Source organism: Manduca sexta, unplaced genomic scaffold, assembly GCF_014839805.1.
Source record: "Manduca sexta isolate Smith_Timp_Sample1 unplaced genomic scaffold, JHU_Msex_v1.0 HiC_scaffold_583, whole genome shotgun sequence".
Lineage (NCBI taxonomy): Eukaryota > Metazoa > Arthropoda > Insecta > Lepidoptera > Sphingidae > Manduca > Manduca sexta.
Window position 1 is genome coordinate 25,010 of NW_023595389.1, and position 26,934 is coordinate 51,943.

The 26,934-nt window shown below is 32.0% G+C and overlaps 3 protein-coding genes across 6 annotated transcripts in view; 2 read left to right on the forward strand and 1 right to left on the reverse strand.

The window, feature by feature from the left end:
* LOC115444084 overlaps positions 1-19,637 on the reverse strand; it is a 36,818-nt gene extending 17,181 nt beyond the window's left edge. Inside the window, 9 exon segments of the mRNA XM_030169722.2 lie at positions 11,811-11,946; positions 12,498-12,615; positions 14,749-14,860; positions 16,894-16,947; positions 17,371-17,481; positions 18,232-18,426; positions 18,878-18,959; positions 18,961-19,061; positions 19,385-19,637. Coding sequence (XP_030025582.2) covers positions 11,811-11,946; positions 12,498-12,615; positions 14,749-14,860; positions 16,894-16,947; positions 17,371-17,481; positions 18,232-18,426; positions 18,878-18,959; positions 18,961-19,044 — 892 coding nt within the window. The 5' untranslated portion in view covers positions 19,045-19,061; positions 19,385-19,637.
* On the forward strand, positions 3,561-6,630 carry LOC119193488. Of its 4 annotated transcripts, none has more exons than XM_037447096.1 (4): positions 3,561-3,758; positions 4,366-4,539; positions 5,669-5,850; positions 6,127-6,630. In XM_037447096.1, the coding sequence occupies exons 1-4, from the start codon at positions 3,727-3,729 to the stop codon at positions 6,315-6,317; spliced, it is 579 nt and encodes a 192-aa protein (XP_037302993.1). In that variant the 5' UTR covers positions 3,561-3,726; the 3' UTR covers positions 6,318-6,630. The 4 variants fall into 4 exon arrangements, with proteins under 4 accessions (XP_037302993.1, XP_037302994.1, XP_037302992.1 ...); XM_037447097.1 differs by having other exon boundaries at positions 3,565-3,758; positions 5,669-5,844; XM_037447095.1 differs by having other exon boundaries at positions 3,617-3,773; positions 5,669-5,844.
* A 992-nt stretch (positions 19,638-20,629) lies between the features above and the next one.
* LOC115449241 (thioredoxin domain-containing protein) lies at positions 20,630-24,051 on the forward strand. The gene is given in 8 exon segments (XM_030176998.2): positions 20,630-20,892; positions 21,042-21,197; positions 21,788-21,873; positions 21,875-21,974; positions 22,476-22,614; positions 22,695-22,856; positions 22,931-23,056; positions 23,124-24,051. Coding segments are annotated over 7 exon segments (945 nt in total). The 5' UTR covers positions 20,630-20,892; positions 21,042-21,067; the 3' UTR covers positions 23,326-24,051.
* The last annotated feature ends 2,883 nt before the right edge of the window (positions 24,052-26,934 follow it).

Below are 26,934 nucleotides of genomic sequence, written 5' to 3' on the forward strand. Positions count from 1 at the left end.
CCCTTAAAAACTTCTAGTGTCTCTGACATAAATATTGTCATGCATGAAACGGAGCATATTTTTTTACAAAACAACCTTTGACTATTGTAATTAGTACATCTGAGTGAAAATACGGGAATTCCGGGCATTAAATATTTATGTGACGCTCCAATTGCGTTAATGTTTTTTATGACGTTATTTGTCCAAGAACTTCACTGTCATTTTATGATTCAATAAAATAATTCTTTAGAATTACCGTAGCCTACAAAGTCATCGTTGCGTAGGCGGGAAGATAAAAAAAAAAACAAGCAAATTATATGGGTTAGGTGTATAGTATAACTGTATAACATGTGTGTGCGCGTATGGGCTAGCTCCACATCTACTCAGGTAGCAAGGCTACATTCCGTTTCGGAGAGCAGGTATGAATTTTAAAAAAATGATGTTCCTCCATAGACTGAGTATAGCGTAACCCTCGGTCTTGAAAAAAGAAGGATAATATGTACGGCTTATACCCCCATATATCTACATAATAAACTTTTTATGCGGGAAAAGCCGCGTACAAACAATTAGTTTGAAAAAAATAATTCTACGTTATAAGTTACCTATATTAATTACTTATAGCACAGAAATGGCTGACGAGATATTAACAAAATAAATACCTACGTTACTTACTTTTTACGACTTATTGCATCTGATACAGTAATACTAACAACGTAAAGGACACTTAAGATAATCGATTAAATTGAAGAAAAGTCTTGTACGAGAGTATACAAAATGATGTCGATGAAGCGAAGACGTTGCGCAACTGCGGCGTGTTCACTGCGCGTCCGCGGCGAATTCGCAGCGAGTTCGCTACGCCTTTGATCGGCTGTGAAATCGCTCGCATTTCGCCAATGTAATAAGAACCTCTGGTCATTAAAAGTAAACCAAAAATATCTGCCATTGCTGTTTGTTTTATCTGTTACTGTTGTACTAAAATTAAATTTGGCATACAAATAGACATGACCCTACATTAACATAGAGACTATCTAGTTTTATTCCAGAATAGTACCCAGATGATTTTTTGTTTTATTCTTAAAAGGATGTAAACAAGAACGCCGTCTAAAGCTTGTAATAAATAAAAACGCTTGACTAGCCATGCGCACAGTTTTGATTCATAATAAAATATATCATGTGCCTTTTATATCGGATGCTACGAAACTTTCATTCTCACAAAGCCCAGATTTGGAATAAATACGTTTTTGCGGACCACGCAAAGAGAGGGTCAGGTATTCAATGTCCAGAATTTTATAGTGCCCTCCCACAGATAGTTGAGGCAACCTATAATTAGTAATAATTTTTAAAACATCACAATTATAAAACCTGCAAGTGCTTACCATTTTTTTAGACTAAGACATATTTTTTTAGCCCCCCATACCACCTCTCCTTTCGTAAATAAATCTAACTACGCCCATAGATGTCATAGAAGTTTCACGGTCCACTGCGTGACAGTAGCGTTCTAAAAACGGAAATAACGTAATTCGTCATTGAAAATTGAGAACCTGATATATTTACTCACAGCACTGTTATGGTTGGTTTGTTCAGTTAACGGTCCTTTTAATTCACGACGTCTTGTGAATAAGTTACGTAATCTATACATATTATAAAACAAAGTCCCCTTTTCTGTCTGTCTGTATGTTATCGATTTTCTTAAAATATATTATACGAATTTGGTATGGAGATAGTTTAAGACCCTGGTAAGGTTATAGGAATTTCTATCTCGGGAAGATACATTGCGGGGCTTTTATGCCGGAAAAATTCTTCACGTGTGCGAAACTGCGAGCAATAGCTAGTATGGAATAAAATGTTTTACGTGCAGCGTTAATAAGTGATGTCAAAATGTTTTTTGAATTCTTAATATTTATGTCTATTATATATGAATGTGGTTAATTAATTACTCGATTACGGCGAATCAAAATTAATCTTGAAACCCTATGTATCTATGCATGATACTTTACAAAGACAATTTATCTATTCTGAGGTATAAAAGTATATTTTTTTTTGTTTTTTTATTTATTTATTTTTTTTATTATTCAGAACAACAAACAGTTACACAACACATCTTATATATAAAATGTAAATTAAATAGTCTAACTTATTGTTTAACCAACACTGTTGTCCCAGATTAACTAATTATAATGATAATTTGTACCTACACCGCGAATTTTGTAATATTAGGACAAATAAACTAAAACTGCAGAACAGAAATTATACATGAAAGCTAAAACAGATAAATCATTACCATTCTGTAGATATTTCTAATAATTTTTTTTATACACTTGAGGTTTTAAAGCGAACACATCTATATCAGAAAAGTATTCATTGTGTGACTTCATAAGACGTCGTAAAGGTGCACGCTCACCAGCATTAATCCGACAGAATTTAGTATGGAATACATCATTAGAATGGTTGTTACATAAACGGGGAATATGTGGGGGAACCGATAATGAGATCTCGTCGTTAATATTAATACAGTCAAATTTATTGTGGCAAATACCATATAGCAACATTTGATCTAGATAAAGCCTTCTGATTTTCAGTGACGTAAGTGAGAACTTTCCTAACAAATCTAATACGAGGACCTTGCACGGAAACATTTATAGTAGATTGCCCGCAAAAACTTACGTTGAACTTAATATTGTATGGTATGTTGAGATTTGGACAAATGTGGAGTTGTCTACAGAAATCTACACTAAAATATATAGAATTATCATTTTTTTCTTTTATAATTACAAATAATATTATACACCTACTTAAAAGTTTAAGTTTTGAAAACAAGACATGGGCTAAAACAAAAATAAAAACTTTTTAACAACAAATTAAACCGCCTTCAAATACAGCTAAAAACGATAAAATAATTTAACATTACCTATTCCAAAACAAATCTACAGTCTATTTATTTCAGTTTAAAACCACACTATCGAACCGACTTAGAAAAAAGAGTACCAATCTGGAAGTATATTCATTCAATTAAAAAGATTCCTTCCTATTAAGAACAATTTAACAGTTCAAGAACAACTTTTTGAATACTTATTGTACAAATTAATTGGTATATTTATTTAAGTAAGTAGGTACGCTACGCAATTATCATACGTATTTATTTATATTATAATAAGTATGCTTATCTAAGGTATCATAACTTGGTCTTCATAATATCATAAGTAATTTATCTTAGTCTCCGTAAAGACGAAAGGTTTTCAATTAATATAGTCCACACCTGTTTAATCAACTTATTTTTAAATATGTAAGAAGTTCATAAAACGGGCAAACTTATTATGTGGCGTTTATTTAGAAACTTCAACATACGACAGAGTCGATAATTAAATAAATTAATGTAAGCATTCCTACATAATATGCGATGTTAACAACACTATCGGCTCAAGAGTAGAAGATAAAAGATTCTAACCGTAAGTACCGACCTATTTTAATTTAAGATACACTAAGTAACAAATTGTTAATTTATTTGTTATCAAAAGAAGAACCTACAAAGTGAAATCAGTAGCGACTATTGAGAAATATTTACCTGTGTGCCCCTTCGCTTTATAGGCGTTAAGACAGAGGCGTATTCTCAGCGTGCTTGTTTTCATTACGTCATCGTAAAGCCAATACCTCAATCTTGCATCGGCCTTCAGTTAGTCGAGACGAATCTCTGATGGATGGTAGTTACCGTGTACGTGCTACGCCAAAATAAGTGTATAAAAAAAGAAAATGTTGAAAGCGTGTTGGGATTGCATAGCAGGGTATGATTTATTTAGGTCAGATATTATTATACAATAACAAAGGATTTGTAAAAGTTCCATACGTTCAGTAAAGTCAATTTGAATACACAAGTACGTATGTAAAAAACATACCTACTTGTACATTTTTATTGTTGGCTCAATACGCCTTACAAATTACAACTGCAGTAAAGCAGCATTCTTGTCTATATTTCAGAACGGGTCGTTTTTATGTCATTGTCAAGTTGGCATTTTTGAACGAAAATGTCAAACAAAATCGTAAGAATACTATTTGCCAAACATGGAGCTTAAAATATATTATATTTAGTTATTTTCATTATGTTAATAATAATAAACCTATTATAAAAGCATGAATCAATGACTCACACGGCTCATGAATACTACGTTATAATTAGAATTCATTCTCAAAGAGTTGCGCTATCGTAACAGTTGTTTTACAGTGATACTGCGAGCCGATGAAGTACTTATACGATTAACAATACCGATAAGAAATACCATAAGTACTTATCATAAACATACGTGAAGTTCGTGACGAGTTTTAGTGTCGTTTTTCCATTAGATACAATGTGAATCATCTCAAGAGAAACTAAAACGTGTCGTTAATTTCAAGAGACCGGACGCACTCTGAATCGCCTTACGGTACTCAATTGACCGGGGATATACATCGCGCACCGCCGTGGCCTCGACCGCGAAACGAAAAAGAAACAATGTTGTTGTTACCAAAGAGCCTGGACTCTGAAGATGAAGTAGTTGTGACTGGAAATTTGGAAGGAGATGCCAGAACGTAAGTATATTAACATAAATAACGCAAGGCTGTCCATCCAATGTTGGAAGTAGGCCCAAAACTTTGCATCCAAATCCTACTGCAGGCTAGATGTCAGTGGGTAAACTTATTGTTATAATTGTATAAAATAAATAAAAATATATTTTAAATATTAATCAGTTAATTAAAAAAAATAAAAAAACAACTAGTGAGGAATGTAGGGGTTTTTGAGCGACTAATTTTGCAATGTTTAGTGACAAATCTGAGGTAGCAAGTAATATTAAAAGCACAGTTTATGTTTTTTAAATATTTGAGAGTTGAAATCACTTTTCACAGATATTAGTTTAGCCAAAGTCAAATGTACTTAAAAACTGAAACGCCAATATCAGATATTATAAGAAAGTCTTCTATTAGTTGCAGGATTCAGAACTTTACAAAATCATGTGTAGACCACAGTTGTCTAGTGCAGAAATTGTCTCTGAAATTATCTGTTTTAAGGAAATGTGACTTTGGATTTGAATGATTTCTAGCTAAATGTTGACTGGGTTTTCCATTACATTGTCGGTAGTAATTGTGAATGGGTCAATAAAAATCTGGATATTCTTGCACTTTGTGTCAAAAATTTTAAAACCTATTCTGAAAAGTTTCTATTAAGGATTTTATGTGAGCCTCATACTTTTATTACTCAGGGGATTTACTTTTTAGAGTTTCTTTTATATTGATTGGCAACTACCAATGGTATACCATTAGTGAGCAAATTAGTATACTCTTAGTGAGCAAATTCAAATGTGTTGGCGAGCCACACTGTGGCCTGCAGGCCTTTGGTTAGACAGCCTTCGTCTACAGGACTACCCAAACATTATTGGTTAACATACCATTATTTATGAAAAAAAAAGTGCCAGTAACATGTGGTTTAGGGCTGGCTATTTATTCTATTTTTTTTTATTTCCATCTATATTCTATACTTTTGTCAAATTATATTATTGTGTGCCATAAGTGACATGCATGCCAATAGTTAGCCATCCTTGTACATTTTATATTTATGTTAAGGACAAAACTATAGCAACCTATACTAGTATATCTTATAGGACAATGCTGGAACCAATAAAACTAATAATGCAATTTTTTTTTTTTTTTTTTTTTGTTATAGTTTGACTATTGGCTTAGTAACAGGTATGAGTGAACCTGATTATCAAAATGTAGCATGCCAGTTAGATGTGAATTTCCCTTCCAACGGTGCAAACAACATAGCAATAAAAGTAATACAAAATGGCAACCATGAACTTGTGAATGATGGCAAACCAGCTACTGACTACTTTATTGAAGGTGAAGGTAAATACATTTTGTTTAAAAGGCAGAAGCAATCTAAAGTTATTTAAGAAAACACATACAATGTAGTAGTTCTACTACACCTGATGGTAATCAGAGTGACATTGGAATAGAATATTGACTGATAAGGAATGTTTATCTGTCACTTATTTTTAATATAGGATATTTTTATAACTCAATCACAACAAAATACCAACAATATAAAAAAAAATATTTGCACAATAAAAAAACTATTTGAACCATGACTGAATAAAGAAATATTTTTTTTTTATCTTTCAGAATTCATAATAAGATTCAGAGTCAGAAATGAAAATTACATAAGCATTTATGTTGGACCATCGTTTCTGGAGCAAGTAGAATTAAAACACAATGTCAATGACATCAGATTTCTAGCAGTAAATGGAGATGTAAAAATAAAAAGTTTGAATATGAATTTGCATAAAATGGTATTTTCAAGTTTTCATCTATAATTACCTAATTTGAAAAGGACCTGCTACATTCAACACAATATGTTGGGGATGTCTTATAAATAAAGGAAATTGTAGGTAGAAAATATTCACTACAATATATTTTGTAGATATACAGAATATTGCATTTTTAGAAGTAATGAAAAGATTTAAGTGTGCTGAAAATTTATTTTGTTAATGATGTTGCAATTCCAATGGTAAGAAAATATGTAAATATATATTTTTTTGTTATTATTGTAACAAGTACATTTGATATGTACTTATTGATTACTCAAATGTAATGTAGAATAAACCAGTAAATTGTAATGAGCAAAAATGATTGTTATTACTTATCAGTATATTAAGCACTAGCTTTTGCCCGCGGCTCCGCCCGCGTTATAAAGTTTTTCGGGCTAAAGTTTTCCGTTATAAAAGTCACGCTATATATTTTCCCGGGAGCCTATGTTCTTCCCAGGGTCTCAAACTGTCTCCATACCAAATTTTGTCCTAATACGTTGGGTAGTTTTGAGTTTAACACGTTCAGACAGACAGATGCAGCGGGGGACTTTGTTTTATGATATATTTTTGTAGAACTTTTTAAGAGGAACAATCCTGTCATACATTATTGTTGCATAACTTTATCCGTTTACGTAGCGCACGCAACAGAAGCTCTCAAAACTAATAAATTGTCCCCGTTTTTGCATCATGTTTCATTACTGCTCCGCTCCTATTGGTCATAGCGTGACGATATATAACCTATAGCACTCCAGGAACAAAGGGCTATCCAACACAAAAAGAATTATTCAGTTCAAACTCCTAGTTTCTGAGATTAGCCGTTACTGCTCTGTTCCTATTGGTCATAGCGTGATGATATATAGCCTATAGCACTTCACGAACAAAGGGCTATCCAATACAAAATGAATTTTTTAGTTCGAACCGGTAGTTCCTGAGATTAGCCATTACTGCTCTGCTCCTATTGGGTATAGCGTGATGATAAAGCCTATAGCACTCCACGAACAAAAGGCTATCCAACGCAAAAGATTTTTCAGTTTGGACCGGTAGTTCCTGAGATTAGCCATTACTGCTCTGCTCCTATTGGGTATAGCGTGATGATATATAGCCTATAGCACTCCACAAACAAAGGGCTATCCAACGCAAAAAGAATTTTTCAGTTCGGACCGACAGTTCCTGAGATTAGGCATTACTGCTCCGCTCCTATTGGGTATAGCGTGATGATATATAGCCTATAGCACTCCACGAACATAGGGCTATCCAACGCAAAAAGAATTTTTCAGTTTGGACCAGTAGTTCCTGAGATTAGCGCGTTCAAACAAACAAACAAACAAACAAACAAACAAACAAACAAACAAACAAACTCTTCAGCTTTATATAATAGTATAGATTTGTGGCATGTGTATTATGTCAGCAAACAAATTTAAGTTTTGTCTGTATTTAAATCTTTTATAAATAATTTTAATATTATTATGTGATTTAGTGAACATTGTATGTAGAGTTCTGTAAGAATATTTCATCAGTATTGACATTTGTTGTGGAGGAATTGTGCAACATGTTATTTTGTTATCCGATGTTACCTATTTGTTTACGTCTAGTTATTAACAAGTTAGTTGTCTTCATCCCACCTTATTGATTACTTTGCTATGTATATATAAGTCAGTGCTTTTTTAATACCAGACTTGAGTTGAGCACTATAAAATCAACATGATTAGGTACAAATCTTTTAATTTGTTAATTCTACATCAGAAAGTGTTATGTCTTGACCTGATAGGTATGAGTTTTATTATAATTATTAGAGCTTCTTATGAAATAAGCATATTCATAAAAAATACTATATTATACACTACTATTCTTTCTATAATTTAAGCATACTCATGAAAAATATTGTTATTGCAAATTTAAATAATAAGTTAAACGCATAGGTATCATTTGCTTTTTTTGTTGTTAAAATCCACTATGGCAGTTATATAAATTTTCCAAACGAGGGAAGAGGCATTTTATAGTATGGCAAACATATTAAAATTATTTTCAAAACAAATAAAAAAATATTAAGTTATTCTAATGAACAAAAAGTTATATAGAAATAAAAAATAATATGTAAATTGCTTGAGATAATTAAAATAATTGCCTCAATATAAGCAAGAATGGTTTAAATTCACATTAAAGACAGTTTTGGACGATTTGATAAATCAATTTGAATTTGATAAATTATTTAATTCCATAATTTTAAGAATTTCACTATGGTACTTATTTATGTATATTTGAATAAGTAAATGTAATGGGGTGATTTATACACAAATATGTAAATTTAAAGATTGGTTGATAATTTTCAGAATCTCCTTGACCAGACTAAGTCTGTGGTTTGTAACAATTCTATTTAACTATATAATTTTTTTTAGGTGAATTACTAGTACTACGTAATTTTAGTTTTATAATAGAAAGGGATCGCATCGAATACGAATCTTTAGATAAACAAAATAATCCCCTTTGTCCTAGATCCTGTATTCTTGATAACACAAAAATGTTACATATTCTTTTTTGAGAAAATAGTTAAATGATAATATGATTGAAATAAAAGAAATAATTTATAATATTGTGTTATTTACGAACAGATGATAATGCGATGTTAAAATATTAATATTATGCGATGTTAATATATCTGTTGCTACCCAAATGCACATTGTTTAAAAAAAGAAAGTTTATTTCTTTAAAGTGTAAAAAAACTACAAAGACCGATCTAAAACAAACAATAGTGTCAACATCACCGGAAACTTACATTATTTATAGTCTCTTTTTGCAAAATAAGCCTGTTAACATATTTCTTTAAATAAATTAATAAGAATTCCCCATTTCATTTGGATAGCTAGTTTATAAAATCAGCATTTCCTAAAAAAATGAAAAAAATTAATCAAAAGTAAATGTTTTTATTCCACAGTAAATATTGATAATATTTTATTAATTTATTTAATAAAACTACAAATTCTATTATATTTTTGACTGAATAAAAAAAGAATTCAGATATACGGACCTTATTCTACGTTTTTACCAAAGCAAAAGAAAAAAATCAAATCAGTTAAGTAATTTATTTTTAAAATAATGTTTATGTAAAATAATGTTATTTAAATTTTTTGGTTTAAAAATGTTAATACCGTTACATATTAAATTCGATTGCTTCAAATGTATGGCGACACCGAAGCGTAATTTACGCAAAAAGAGCCCGGCACTCCAGGGGTTAAAATAAACGAGATTTATGACTTATGTATATAAATTTCAGAAATCTTTATTATTATGATGTTTGTTAAAAGTATACATAGAAATCGCTAAAAATATTTGATTGAAATTTGCAGACGGATAAACTATGTCCTAGATTAGCAAATAGGCTACTTTATATTCCGGTAATTTGCTCCCGTAGGAAATACTTGTATTTTGAAATAGACGGTGCTATGGATCGTTACAGTGATTTAGGGACTTGCGAATCTGCAAGCAATACCTAGTATTTTAATAAAGAAGGGATTTCACAAAAATCCTAATCTAAATGTAGGTCGAGATGAAATGGCATATTGATATTGTTTTTAGATTCCTTTTCTCACACTTGTCCGTAAAAAGAGTTGTAATGGTAAACAATTATAAAAACCTAAACATGTATGTCTTCAATATTTGATTCGTCCTTAGTATATTAATATAATATAATTAATTTGTTATTGCATACATATGACGTAAATGTAATTACATGAATGAATGTGTGATAATTTTCCACATTGGATTTTCCCCGTAATACACAAGAATAAAATGTAGTGACACTGAGGAAACTAAACAAATAGCCGAATTACGATCTAAGGGGCCTCCGTAAGGAACGTTCAGGTATGGGGTGGCTTTACGCGATGTAGCAATTGGTCACTAAACTATTGCCCTTGAGTGAGAGATGTAAAACGAAACATAACATACTAATGGGTCTCATGGTCGTGTCACCTATAACATGAAATATTAATTTATTTTTGAAACAAAACTTTAACATTAATTCGCATACGGACATCTAAAATTCTAAGATTTCAAATAGATACTTACATCATAAATCGTATATTTTTTTCTAACTATATCACCTTGAATGAAATAACAAAATGATGGTGGATGACAAAATCTTCCATGATCACGTGACAGTGTAAGTATATAGTATATGTGCCCGCAAATACTGTTAGTATAATCAGGCGACGCCGGTTTCATAAGTGTACTTTGATAAAAACGCAAAGTGTCGACTCTTGACGCGTTAAATAGCTTGAAATGAACACCTGAAAAACTATCTATCCAGTAGTATAGAGCTTTAAGTGCGGTATATTTTTATGAATAGGATTACAAAAAATAAAAACGTCACTAAGGTTCAATATTTTAATGGCCAGATAAGTCATGTTGAAAATCATGTTTTACTAGTGGCAGGTCTCTCATATGTGTATTTCTACCGCCAGGCAGCAGTGTGTAATCACTATTGTGTTCTGGTTTGAAGGTCAGCGTAGGCAGTGTAACTACTGGACATAAGACTTAATACCTCATGTCTCAGGATGGCGAGCACAATGGAATGCCAAATAATACTTTTTAATTTAATGTATTGGATCGTGTTTCTACAGTTTCCTACTGTCCTTTCGCTTACCATTAATCGAACGGCAAGCTCATCTCGTTATTCAAAGCAATAAAAAAAACCATTGCATACTAACCATTATGTATTAGTATGTCTATTAAGTTTAAAATATTTTTTTGTACCGAGAATTCGATCCATAAAATACAGGCAAATTTTTATCCCAGAATAGTAATGGAATGGCATGGAATTACATAGTTGGATTTTTATCCCGGGAAAACTTATTCACGTGAGCGGTGTTGCAAACAATTTCTATTTAATTATAACCTGACAGAAAAGTTTTTTAAAAATAAACTATTTATTCAAACAATTCCTATTTAATTATAACCTGACAGAAAAGTTTTTTAAAAAAAACTATTTATTCATACAACTACAATTGTTATTCATTCTTTTGTGTTTTATTTCATCCCATGAATAACGTTTTTCTGACGATTAAAAAATCAATTATATTGTGAATAATGCTTTAAAATTAAACCTATAAAGGGTGCAATTAGGAGTTTCCCATTTATTTGATTTTATTAGTTGAATCAATCGTAATATGCTTTAATCACAATGCTCACATATAATATACTTAATTTAATAGTTTTTTTTTTTGAGTTCAAAATGTTGATGGCAATTGGGGTTGTTTATTTTTGTAATAACGACCCTATGTATTATATTTACAATATTTATGATTAGAGCTCAACTATATGAAATGCAATAAAGATAATAGATCAGAGGATATTTTATTTACACATTTGGAATCAGCGAGTAAATGAGTGCGTTGCCGAAATTACAAAGGCAATAAAAACTGCTATTAATTCGTTTCATCCGTGAATATTGCAATGAAGGAATTGAAAGTATATGATCTTTAGCTTGGATATAGAGACACTCACCAACTGTCGTGTACCGCACGTACGTCTCTTGATTGTCCATCATGGCGTCAACAGCTTGCTTCTCGCAATACAAAGCTGTTATCACAGCTATACTAGGTTGCCGTGATGAACACAGTGTTGGCATTTGTTTCACCACCTGATAACAAGTATTTCACACTGAATACCATAACTCCCTGCTATAGGTATATCATTTTCACTGGAACTTACTAATATTATAAATGCAAATGTTTGGATGTTTGTTTGAATTAAAAACAGAAACCGCTAAACAGATTTGGCTTAAATTTGGAACACAGATAGACCAAGGCTTTTTTAATCCGATAATTTACTTCTGTGGAAAAAAATATAATTTGTAAATAGATGGCGCTAGCGTCGTACAAAGACCGCTAAATGTTGTTATAGTGAATATCAACCTTTTTAATTAATAACTAGTTACGATTGCATACCATATAATGCATATAAAAGTGACCACTGATTTTGACGTGAGTTTGATCAGTCCGTTTAACTAAGTACAGGTACCTAGTATCTACCCAGGGTAGAGTTAGGTATTGTTTGAACTACAATTATTACTAACTAGCTCCCTGCCTTTCAAGCTGAGTTTTCGCGACACTACGTGTAAGACTGAATTTATGACGATTAGTTACTAAAAACCCTCGATATATAATTGTTCTAAAACTATTAATATTATACCTGGGTATCAATACTATGCTGACGAATATAGAGGCCTTCTGACATAGTGCGAGTCAGACCCTTCTCTTCCAACGCTTCTAATGCATCTTTCACTTCCGCCTTAGACCATTTTCCTGCGCTGTTAGAAATAAAAAGAAAGGTAAGAAAATGCATTTTAAGAATGTAAATATCTTGTTCAAATAGTAAAATACAAATTTAATAATATAAGAATCCATAAAATATACAGAGATGGATGAACCTAAGTAATTTCAAATAATTCTTTTCTTTAGACTTGAGGTGTTATTAACTACATACTATAACATCTATGTCTAACAAACGTAAAATGAAACAATAAAATGGTGATGGTTCTATAAGAAACATTTTTGCCTTTGTTAAGTATATCGTATTAGTAATGAGATATAAAAAATATCTTTTTCCTGTGTTAGACACGAACGAATAAAGTCAGCGGCAAACCATGATTTTTAATAATGAATGACTAATGACTGAAGATTCGAAATTGTCCCAATAGGGGACCATTCTATGCTTGGTTTTGTACATTATTATCATAGCTGGGCACCGTTAATCAAATAGTTAACTTCGTTAATCGTTAATCCGCTACAAAAAAAGTTAGCTTCGTTAAGCGTTAAAGCGTTACATTTCGGAAGAATTAACGCAAGTTAACGTTAATCCGTTAATATGTGTAAAATTGCATTTTTATATCGTTGCGTTAGTGAACTTATACAACTTGTTGGTTTAGGTTCTGGAAGTTAACAGGTTAGGAATAAAACAAAATAGTTGTATAATTCAAATGTGTTATTTAATCGTCGGGCATAAGGTGCATATTCCCCTTCATGAACATTAACATGTTGAAGTTCTCGTCTGAAAGCGAGGCTCGTTTTGGTGTTAAAATGTCTTTACCCGTGGAAAACAGACGTTCAACTGCAGCGCTTGAGGGTATAGCAGTATTGTATTTAATAAATAGATTTATGAATATCTGTTCCCCGAGGAATGCAGCATCGTTGAACGAGTCTTTTGATTTCATATCCAGCCACATTTTAACGAGACTTTGCGCTTTACTCTTTAAAGAGTTGGAGCTCTTTGGTTTTTCTATAGACTGAGTGACAGAATTGAAAAAGTCTTCCTCCTCGTCATCATCGTTGTTACTCGCATTGCTCCCTCTGCCAGTTAAACTATCTCTGTCCTTCGAATTTTCCGCTGCTTCTTGTCGTAAAGCATCTTCTACCTTTTTTTCCATGACGTGCCGGCAAAATATATCTAGTTTTGTTTTTGTTTCACGCGCTGCCACGCGCCGTCCGGCACTTGTCATTCGTTTCATACTTGTCTGAACCTGTTTTTCGCGCCGCGCCGCGGTGCCGTGCGGTAAATAGTAGGCATTAGATTAACGATTAACGGGCTTCTGCATATTAACGGAAGTTAACATGTCCGTTAACATTTTTAAAAGTTAACTTAAAAGTTAATTCGTTAATCAAAATGTTAACTTCGTTAATTAACGATTAACGGATTAACGAGTTAATGCCCAGCTATGATTATTATATATGTAATGGTTAATAATACAAAAAAAGCACTTCTGCGAAAACTGTATAAAAATTTGTTAAAAATGAGCTAGTAATTCATATTTCAAATATTTTAATGTGCAGAAGTGGGCGCATTGTGGGGATATCGTTTCATCTTTTTCTTTCGCACGCGTCGTAATTTCCAATGACGTGAAATGTGCGTATTTCGTCTCTTTCCTGCTTCTTATAAATTACTCCTTCCACCAAAATTCACAGACTTATAACGTTGATTTTTTACCGGATTTTAATAATTCCTTCTGTGTTATAATTTATATGACGTACATATTTGATTATAGTAAAGAACAAAAATTAGTCCGGTAACCTATTAACAAGTTTGCACACGCTCTGCGTAAACGATAATTACTCTATCTCTTTTATTCGTCCTGGTTTTAATACGTACCTCTTTCATACCATATGTCAATGTATTGAATGTAAAAAAAATGTGTTTAAATGGGTACAGAATAATTTTACATTTGATTTGTCAAGTACAGCATGTGTAAACATTTTATATCCTTATTATGTTAATTATTTGTTCCGTGTTCCGACATTGTATTATATCTCATTGAGAATATGGTTAAATAATTAAAAAGACTTAATGATCTTACCTATCCAGGCAAAATCTTGCACAAAGAAGGCATAAAACACGATTAAAGCAAAGAAAATTGACTTAATTATCTTAGATCAAATGTAAAACTTACCTGACAAAATCTTCAACGGTTAACGCATTTGGATAAGCGTTTTCTATCATGTCCAATACTCGTTGTTCTGATATCACTGGTGTCTGATTAACAATACTGTCTTCAATATAAGCTAAAATAATAATGATTATTTAGTACTTCAATACGAAACAAATAACATACATATCAAGCCTTTATACAGCATTATATATATTAGAATTAATTCACATAAACATCTGAAAGATTTTATTATATCTTTTTCTATTCATGCACCCTGGAGACTAAGTATCCATAATACTTATCTATTGGTGTAAGCAAAACTTTTCATATATTATGTAGGATAATTATTCTGGGTACTTTCCCTTCAAGGTGCATGCAACTATTCATCTTATTAGAAATGACAAGAGAATTTTTTTTTTAAATTCCTATGTTTCTCAATATTTACATCTCATACATTTTTTTGCAACTCTATTGTATGCTAGAAGAAATGTGCACCTTTGTCTCACCGCTCTAGCGGATACGCAGACTGTAACATGCATTTTCGTTATTTTGTGTGAATAAATTAATTAAAAAGGACTTTATAGTTTTATTAGAATGTTATAAAACTGGTACAGTCAGCTACAAAATTAGGTTAACAAATTCAAAATTTCAAAACGCGTCTATACATTAATTTCGATTGAAATATTCTTTTTTCTTTATCTGAAATAAACTTAACCCTTCGAAATTTATTTTAATAACAAAAGGCGATTTGAAATTTTGGATTTGTTTAGGTACTTTTGTGGCTGACTGTACATGTACAGGTTGATTTTTTTAACCTGCTGTGATAACATGACAATGGTGCCTCTGATCATAAATACATATCAGTCTAATAATATGACAAGTAATAAAAAGCGGCGCATTCTAAGTTCGCCAGAATCATGCCGTCCTACTTTACTACATCGAGTATATCGACTGACCCCAGAGAGTGACTCGTCGAAACTAGCCGTTACGGATCTTTACTATATTGTGTAGCATGGTCTTTAAGTATAATCTAATAATAAATCTTTAAATTTCGTTTTCTATTTCATATAAAACAAAATAATATACAATATCCATTAAGAGCGAGCCCATTAATTGGATATTATAATGATTTTTTATCATATTGGTAGCGATGCGGCGCGTAGGCAGTTTCCGCGTAAATTTATCCTTATCAATGTTATGTTCGTATATTTTTGCCAATTTGCAATAAAAAATATGTGTACTGCTTTTATAATTAACCCAAATTCGTACTAATTTAAGTACTACTATAGCTAACTGTAAATTAAAACCTTTTTCATCTCTCTTGGGCATTGCAAAGGGAATGGACAATCATAAATTTAAAATTAGGTATTATGGTAGTAATTGTAAACAATGAAAATTTAATGAAAATATTCACAGAATTATATAAGTTGATATATGTTAATATATTTTTATAACTTTGAGATAAACTATGTATAATCGATTCAGTAAAAAGGTTAATGGTTACGTTATGATACATAGCCAGTCTCCACGCCGCTACTCGTCTCGCTCTTTATACAGGGTCATTTTTGACATCGCATTACTTGATGAAACGACATACTTATCTAGTTGGAAAAACACTTTACAATAAGTTACTTGAGCTGTAGATGTAAAATAAAAAAGTGTAAGTGTCGAATAAAATATATATTAAGATAAAATAATTTTTATTTTACGCGCCCTAAAGCCACTACTATTACTCTAAGAGGATTCGTTGCGGTAGCAACATCATACTTTTAGTTAAAAATACACTCACACACACGCCATATTCTCAATTAAATGACAAAACGATCAAAAAATCAGAAAATTAAAACCAGGATTTTTCGTGAAAATATTAGTTACTAATGGATGATTTTTAGCACAATGTCAGTAAAGGTAAGGACGAGTATATGGTTTAATTTAGTAATGTCAATGTCAAAATGACCCTGTATACACAGCGGTTAGAGATATATCAAATATGATAACAAATAAATGGCTGCTAAAAATAACTAATATGTCTTTGTAATAATGTAAAATAAAAAGAAAAAATATTTTACAAAGTGTTATAAAAGAATGAAATGGTTAATAATGGAACTAATAAATTCTGCCAACACAACATGCAAAAAATACTTAAACTCGTTTAAATATACATACACCCATTAGAATAGTTGTATATAACACTTTTACTGGTTATAACGCCGTTGGCTTCTGTGTAATGATAAAAAATATGCTTAGTTTGATATAATCATTAACATAATGCAATATATTTATTTTATAATTTCAGTTACCAAAGATAATTTGTCCATGGTTATAAGGTATCACAAATGTGTAGGTTAAATACCTCATCAGATATTTTTTATTTAATTATTTTACTACATAAAATACAAGAGTAGTATGTGGACTTCTCTGAATTTGTTTTACTCTACCATTTATTTTTATATAGCATAAATGTTTATTTTCCATATATATAGACATAGCTACTCAAATGTTGATTACTCAGTCAGTCAACTGAGTTCAATTATTTGTTTAGATTATATTAAACTGGCTAAAACCACCACCAATGTAGTAAATAAATCATTCCCAGTTTTATATAAAATATTACAGGAAATTATATTTATCCACTGAACTAACCTGGAGGTGGAGGGCCACAGCCTTCTTGTCTTAGTTCAACTTCTAATAATTTTAACTGATAATATTTATGCTGCATTAGTTTCATTATTTTCTTTATAAAACCCACATAATCTGAAAATTGGAAAATAGTGCTATGATTATACTTGTAATGGAAAATGAATAATATGATTTTCTAAATATTTAAATAATAAGTGTTGAAACAAACATATCATTATCTTATATTTATTTATAAATTGAATATATTAAATGTCTTTCTTAAAATCATATCTAAAAAGGGGGTTTTGAGTTTTTAAATTCAAAATCACCTATGTGCTGACATGAACCCAAAATTAATACATTATAAAATTGTATTGTGTAAAATACATTATTAATAAATACAATATATTCACACACTTGATATTTAATATGTTACACATTTATTTTAGTTATTCTAAAAATGATTTTTGAGACAAAAGGGTGACAAAGAAACAGTATAAAATTTATTATTTGTTATTAATAAGTTGATGTGAATATCAACTTGGATTTACACTATAAGTATTGTGATATTACAGTAATCATACTATATAGTATTTTCATCAAAATGTGTACTAAAAATAAAACGGGAGATTTTATCAGAATAATCTCTTGTTATTGGCATTGATGCTGCAACCAAAACAATTAGGGTCTCTAAATTGTCAAGTAATTTCCGCAGACAGACTATATAAATATTTGGGCTCATTAAATTGGTTATAAGACTAATATTCAAATAAATGTGAAAGCTAAATGTTTTTTTTTTATTTTCTTATACTTAAGAATGAAATTATTTAGTACAGTTCAAAGTTATGTACTGTCTCTGATATAATAAAGTAATGTGTATATAACCTTTAGGAAAATCTTGCGGGCTCACAAGCTCTCGGAAGAAGGCCTGGGCTTCATAAGGGCGTTCACTTGGTGGCATTTGTGGTTTAAACCAGAAGCGTAATGCACGTGCCTCTCTTGTGTGAGTGCCTGTGGTTCCTGATACTAAATATACATAAAATTCTAACTGAGCATGGCAAGGCTCTGTGACTCCATTCTCTGAAACCAAAGAAATGACATTGATATTTACAATAGTTTACTGTGCAGAATGATAATTTTAGAATTTAATGATTAACATTTTAAACTATTATATGTATACCACTTACAATTTGTATTTATAAAGTTACAAGTATAGTGGTGTACATGTATATGTTGGAGATAACATTTTCAGTGCAGAGGAAGATCAAAATGCAGGGTACTGCACAGAGCCAATACATACTTTAATCTTAAAATACCTTGTAATTATCCTAGCTACAAATTTTCCTTCAAACTGGAACTCTGCTACTTCACAATGCTGCAAGTCAGCAGAAACAAACATTGCAATAGGACCAATCCAGCTGGATTGTTACATATGAGAATCCTAGTAGGTATGATTTAAAATTAGTAAGCATCAACATCTACCTCTTCAGTTCCACCTACATGAATATTATAAACTTGGACAATAACTTACCATAAACTTTTTCTTTGTTAATTATTATACCAGTGTGATCACCACCAGCAACATGTATCTTGTCACTTGCCTCTGGTTCCACAGGCCTTTCTCTCCACCACCAAGGTTGTGGAATTCGCTGTTTTACATTTTGGTGTCATTATAACTTTCTCCTCTATGTCTGTCATTGTACCTTTTAATTTTTCTGCCAATTATAAGAAACAGCGTTAGTATTAGCGCCGACGATGAGTCATAGCTCACACCTTGTTAACTTATGACGCTATTGAAGGTCTAAGCCAAGCGATTAAGACTGTTTTTATCGTAAGTTGCTTTAAAAGCCGTCCCTTGATCGCACTTTCACAAGGTAAACTTGTTTACACTTTAGGTTTAAAACAATGTAGGGCAATATTTAACCACCAAGTCTTCACCTGCTTTTGTTCGCTGCAACTGCAACTCTTATTTAGTGGTATTAATAAATTATAATTTTGTAAATAAAATATATAATATTGGCAAATGGGAAGTACCTACTTGGTTTGTGACAAAGAATACCTACTGAGTAGATAAAATATAAACAAACACCACAGTCTATTTCACCGTGATATTATTTTTGATGGAACTTGAAAATAGTGTTTCCATTTACGATCTTCGGTTACCCTAGACTTTCAGGATTAATTATTTAAAATTAACCCTAAAACCCTAATTTCGGGAGCAACATTATAAAACCAGAATTTCACGTATCCGAAAACACCTAAAAGGTATTTACTTCTTATATGTACATTTCTACCTTTAGGATCTCTTAATCTGTACCTAGTAAAATCGTTTACTATCTTCTAAAAAGCTCCATAGTCCAGGTAATCGGTAATACAAGTCTAATAATATGGTAAAAGATAACAATGGATGGAGTAACAACAGAGTGGCATCAGACATGTCTAGCAAACTATCTCGAGCCCTCGGTTTGAGGGGCTGTCTAGCTTGTGCGCATCATAGAACACTTTTCTTATATTGGGTTATACTCTAACGTAAGAAAGGTTTTTTGGTGATCTTTTGTTATAACAAAAGAAGATAGGCTGTTTTTGTGATATTGATATAAAAATACAGATAATACGCCCCAGCAACCTGGCAGTACAGGAGCCCCATCCGATGAATATGGTACTGACCTTTATAGTGTAATTACGACTTTGTGAATAACATTTATTATAAAATCGATTGAACTTCGCTTAACCCGTCATGACTTGTCAAACAGCTACGCGTGTGACGGAAAAATAACCTTATTATGTAGTATATAAGGTTATAATCCCGTGACACACGCAAATGTCATGTAGCTGTCTTGGCTCGCCGGCGAGCCACGAGAGACCAAGAGTTAAGTCATTAAACCATAAAGTAAAGCAATAAATTGAATTGAATTTACTGTAAACAATTGAAACAATATGTACCACACATTTTATTCCAATTTCATAAAAATAATAATGAACTATTTACAAAATCACGACATTTGACCCGAAAAGTCGGAGAAATTCTATAAACAGGAAACACTGGATTTGAAAACGTCGCGTTTTGTTGTTCTCTGTGGAAACTTGTTTTTTTTTATGTTCGTCAGGAGGGCAGACTATAGACTTTCGATCATACTGCCTAGTCTTACGTACGTTTGGAAACTAGATTTTAATGTTAAGGATGTTATTTATAAGTCCTTAATTCTATAGGGATAATATTATAATATTTTACTGATTGCTTACAGTAGTGCCTAACAGTTAAAAGTACTAACTTTATGGCGCACATGCATTGCCCATATTCCAATAAGCCAATAACCTACCATAAAGACTACCTTCTGCTCAGAATAAGAACAAGCACAGAAGGTTCTGAGACCTTCTGTACCTGCCGGTGACAGGTGAAACAGAGATAGAATATTTTTAAGCTTGAGGCCTTAAGCACCTGTATGGACCAAAATTATTTATAATAATTATTTGTTGATTCTACATTATACTCTGAAGAAAAGGAAACTTGAGGAAAAATTACTTTGAAAAAATAGATAACTTGAGGTAAAGTCGCAAGTGTTCTGTTCCATGAATGATGAATACAATTGAATGACGAATCCACCATTGCACCGCTGATTATATTTATTAAGATAACCTCATCTGGTGTAAATTTATTTCAGAAAAATCTAATTCAACGATTTTTACACTTACAGCTCATGCAGTTGAAAATTAACGAAAAATGAAGACAACAATAACTTTTGTTTTACTATTCTTCTGCTTGAATGTTCATAGTCAAGGTCTGCAGGGCATTAGCGATGATGATCTATTAGAATTAATAAGGGATAAAGAAAAACTAATTGTTTTGTTCAGTAAGTCATTCAGGAAAAGTCTATTTGAAATTATTTTTAAGCAAAATCGATAGGAGAGGAATTACCTTCCAACATCATCCTTATTAGATTAAAAATCACAATTATTTTGGTGCTTGCATGTTTTTAGGTCACTTGTATACATATATATATGTATACAAGTAAGGTATTCTTAGGTGCTCGATATTTCACACCGAATGCACGCCCATGTACAGGGGGACATTGGCGCGGCTCTCGGAATACAGTTCATTGTGTATACCTCATAGTTGTAACTACACATTAAGTTCTATAAGGGCTCTCGGAATATTTCCTGACCTCCCTCAGCCCATACTAATAGGGTTTCTTTTCCTTCCCCAGATGTCCCTTTCCCAATTTTCTTCCAAGGCCCTGCAAGTGCTAGGCCAGGGGATTCTAGTATCCCATTTGCAGGTTCCCCCAGAGTTGATAGCATGTTCTGATTATTAAAAAAAATTAAATACTAGGTATTTATCTATTTAGAAAAGTATAGGATAAAATGAAATCATTTGTGTGTAAAACATAAATTACTTGATTTATCTGCAATTTAAATGTAACTTAATTTTACTATTTTACAGCAAAGTCAAATTGTGAAACATGCAAGTTGTTAGAAGAACACATAGAGAGTTTGCAAGAGGATTTTAAGAAAGAAATGAATGCAGTAGGGTGTGAAAGTGACTAACAGTCACATGGCAAGATTATATAATCCAGGAAAAGAACCAGCACTGGTTTTCTTTAGGCATGGTGTCCCTTTACTATACAATGGTAAGTGCAAGATCTAACAATTGTTATTTTTGTTATATTGTTAATGCATATATGTAATATCTCAAAAATAATTGCAAAAATGTATGTTTTTTTACTAGAAGAAATAACTTTATAACCCTTTATAAGGTCGATGGTAGGTACTTCTAATATCCCAGTTGCAAATACTATTAGCATCACTACAATAAATTCTTTGGTATAACTCATCTCTCAGTAGTAGAGGAGGCCCGTACTCAGCAGTGGGCAAGTATATAATACAGCACTGATATTATTTATTATTATTATAACTCATCTCAGCATTGCAAGCCATGCCTGTCACAATATGACAATAGTTGCTTTCAAGATAGCCAGCATGGCTTTATTTTTTGCAAATCTGTAAAGTATACACAACATCATTTGTCTAAATACCTTGCATCTATGATAATAATAAACACCATTTATGTGAACTCCAAAAACACAATTAAAAAAAAATGAAAAACATTCAATCAAGTAAAATTTTTACAGGTGAAGCTGATGAAAATGAAATATATGGTTTCTTTGAAAAAAACCAATCACCTGCAGTCAAAGAGCTTAATGATAAGATTTTTGAGCATATTACTCAGGCTGCTACCGGTGCAACCACTGGAGACTGGTTTGTGATGTTGTAAGTATAATTAACTCTAAAACTGTCAAGTAGAGATTTTAGTACAGAATTCAGTGAGTATGATTATTGTCTATTTCCAGTTACGGCGCATCTTGTGTAGAGTGTCAAAGATTACATGCAGTTTGGGAGAGTGTGGGTGCCACTTTAAGGGGACGCATTAATGTTGCTCGAATTGACGGCAATTTAGCTGGTGTGAATACAGCTAAACGATTTCAAGTTACTTCATTGCCTGCCTTCCTCTTGTAAGTAATTTACTTAATTAGTTCCATAATTTATTTATTAATTACGAAATACTGTATATATGATTTTCTTCCAGTTTCCGTCTTGGTAAAGTTTATAAGTATGATATACCAAAGCGGGATGTGAAGTCTTTCGTTATATTCGCTGAAGAGTGGTACAAAAATACTAAAGGCACACCAGTTCCTTTACTTGCTTCACCTTTGTAAGTAAGAGCTATCAAATTTGTGTATAAACATTTTACTGTGAGCTTATAACACTTTTCTTTTCAGTGATGATGTTGTTGACTGGTCTGTAGAAATGATCAAATTCAGCATAGCATTCGGATTGGATCTACTGGCGAAATATCCTTGGATTTGGCAAATAGGTTTAGCTGGTTTTGGTTTGGTGGCAATTACTGCATTAATAGCACTGCTAAAGGCAGGAAGGTCTAAACCTGCCAAAAGTGTTAAGAAAGAAAAGAAAAGTAAATAGCCTATTGTTTGTATTACGTAACTTGTAATACGTATGAGTATTCACTTGGAATTTTGGATATGAATTTGTATCTGTTTTACATATCTTGGACTATGTGCATTGGTTAGGGAAAATATAGGTAATTCAATTATAAGACTTGAAAATGTATCTCTATTAGTAGGAAAACACAAAAATGACCAATCTTAAATCAGGAGTGAGATGTAATTGCATTTATTTGAGACTTCAATCTATGTAAGAATTAAGAGTATAATGCGTTTTTGTCTTTTCATAAACTAACGATTTTTTTTATTAGAAAACTGAATTTAGATATCCAATAATACATAAAGGTGCATAGAAGAATTACATTTGAATAGCTCCATGGATGGATTAGGGCAGTGCTTAAGCTTTTAAAATTTTATTACTAATGCCTATGGCCTATTAAGGAATAATTTTACAATTCATTGTTTACATGCTTTTATATTACTAATATTACAAGGGTTATCAGCTCATTAACCTCGTAGAATAGCTTAAGTTCTGAACCAATTGCTTAAGGCGTAGCAGAAAACTAAGTTTTATTTTCGGGACATTGGTACTTACTACTACAACCTTTTTTACAACAAAACGAAAGCTAATATCCGTCCACCCTATAAATCAATCTTAATTTTTAAATGATGTGATAGTATATGTATATTGTGTAGGTAATAAAAATATTTTTTTTATTAAATATATTTTATTAATGAAATTGCACTTGTGTTTTCATGTTTCTATTATAAATAGCAATTTAAATAAAAAGTAAATGCATTTTATTGTAACACTGAATAGTTGAATATCACACCACAAATAATTATAATAAAGTATAGTTAATATATTACAGTAAAACCCCAGTAATAATAAATAACAGCGAAGTAGGTAAAACATTATTGTTGTCTTAGATCATAGTATACTTTTTATATTAAGTATGATGTAAAATAGATTCAACTGTCGGGCCGAATCTGATGCGTACCAGATCTACATGTCTTATAGGTCATTTCAACAAGGCTAAAACCTTAGATTAATTTAAATTTATTATACTTATGACACATTTGAAGTTATTGTGTATATGTACCCTCACCACGGCAGAACTTCTATTTAACTATATAAGTACTTATATAAATAAAATTTAATATGCAGTTTGCATCTGAAAAGTAGGTACTTGGAAAGTTGTTGCAAAGTCAATAATGATGGGTATTATATTGTTTGTACTTTGTTCAAATTCCATTGTGTAATTAAGTACTTATTACGAAACTCAGTAAAATGGAAAAATTACCTCGGTGGCATAGGTATAGTCAGCTACAAAATTAGCTGAACAATATCAAAATTTCTAATCTCTTTCAAAATGTTATTTCCATACTTAGCAATCGTTTTTTTTCTTAAATTGATATTGGGGTTTTCTGTACAATATAAGTCCCGAGGTAATTGTGGATGGTAAATACAAATACGCCCGCCCCTTCTATAATTATAAGAAACCCAAACAAGCTGACGCAATGTGGATGTGGCAACACTATTACCTACACCTGAAAAAGGGAGGCGTGATGCTATGTTTGTATTAAACTTAAGTTTACATTTGTAAAGCCCATCTCTGTGGGAGACCTCCAATAAAAATTGCTTCATCCGACCTCGAAATATAATTTAAAAGTATTTATTGAAACAAAAACTTAAATTAAGGCGTAGTTGAAATGACGGAAACTAGGTACTCTTAACATTAACATCTCCGGGATCTAATCTTATAATAAATAAGCTTGATTTATGTTTTCAGACCAAAATTGTAATCACAAAGCATGATAAAACACACAACACTAACAATAATATAGTGTACCTAAGTAGTATGACTAAAATAAGGATAGAATGGTTTTCCACCTTATTACGTCTTACACACTGCCAGTGTCCTACGTATCAAGTCTAAGTGCGAAGTTCAGTTATAATAAGTATATTCAGATAACTGAAGTTCACGCTTCCTATTCTTATTTTCATCCTCCAGCGCATTATTTTACCCAACATTTCCACAAGTACAAAATATTATGAGCAATGAAGTCTATTCACAAACCATTTTCTAAAATGTTATTCTATAATATAAGTACCTACTAATAGTTCCCTTTGGGATTTGTTATTACTGCTTGTCTGAAATTAGATTTTAGGACAACTCTCTTGTCTAACACGAACAAACGTGAAATGTAATCGCAAAAGTAATCATATCGCGAGTACTAATTATAATGTAACTAGCTTTTGCCCGCGGCTCCACCCGCGTTATAAAGTTTGTCGGGCTAAAGTTTTCCGTTATAAAAGTCACGCTATATATTTTCCCGGGAGCCTATGTTCTTCCCAGGGTCTCAAACTGTCTCCATACCAAATTTTATCCTAATACGTTGGGTAGTTTTTGAGTTTAACACGTTCGGGCAGACCGATGCAGCGGGGACTTTGTTTTATGATATAATTTTGTAGAACTTTTAAGAGGAACAATCCCGTCATACATTATTGTTGCATAACTTTAACCGTTTACGCAGCGCACGCAACAGAAGCTCTCAAAACTAATAAATTGTCCCCGTTTTTGCATCATGTTTCATTACTGCTCCGCTCCTATTGGTCATAGCCTGACGATATATAACCTATAGCACTCCAGGAACAAAGGGCTATCCAACACAAAAATATTTTTTCAGTTCGAACCGGTAGTTCCTGAGATTAGCCATTACTGCTCTGCTCCTATTGGGTATAGCGTGATGATATATAGCCTATATTACTCCACGAATAAAAGGCTATCCAACGCAAAAAGAATTTTTCAGTTTGGGCCGGTAGTTCCTGAGATTAACCATTACTGCTCCGCTCCTATAGGGTATAGCGTGATGATATATAGCCTATAGCACTCCACCAACAAAGGGCTATCCAACGCAAAAAGAATTTTTCAGTTCGGACCGGTAGTTCCTGAGATTAGGCATTACTGCTCCGCTCCTATTGGGTATAGCGTGATGATATATAGCCTATAGCACTCCACGAACATAGGGCTATCCAACGCAAAAAGAATTTTTCAGTTTGGACCGGTAGTTCCTGAGATTAGCGCGTTCAAACAAACAAACAAACAAACAAACTCTTCAGCTTTATATAATAGTATAGATGACGATTAACGATTGGTAATTGTGTGAATGAAATCGTATTACATTTAATCTAATTACTATTCATCCTAAGTATGAATATAACTACAACAGTAATCAATCTGCTCTATACTAGCAGATAGGTTAAATGTTCGTATGTCTGTAACTAGCCTGTGGATACCCTAGTGACTATAGTACAGAGGACGCTCTTTACGTGATGCAATAAATTAATTTACATTCATCTAACAGTCGCACATATAGTCCTGACTACGCTAATATATAATTCGTGAGTCGTTAGTGTCAGAAACTACTCAAGAGATTTTCAACCCCATACTCAAACATTAAATAAATATGAGCAAATCACAATTACACAAATATTGGTCTCGGTTATCGAACCGGCGCGGCGCGCCGGCCTCTCTTTCTCAGTTGGCTTGTGAGCCGCAATACCATTGAGGCTCTTGTTTAGTAATATAAGTATTCTGTAGGTATTAGGTATATTTTGTCTATA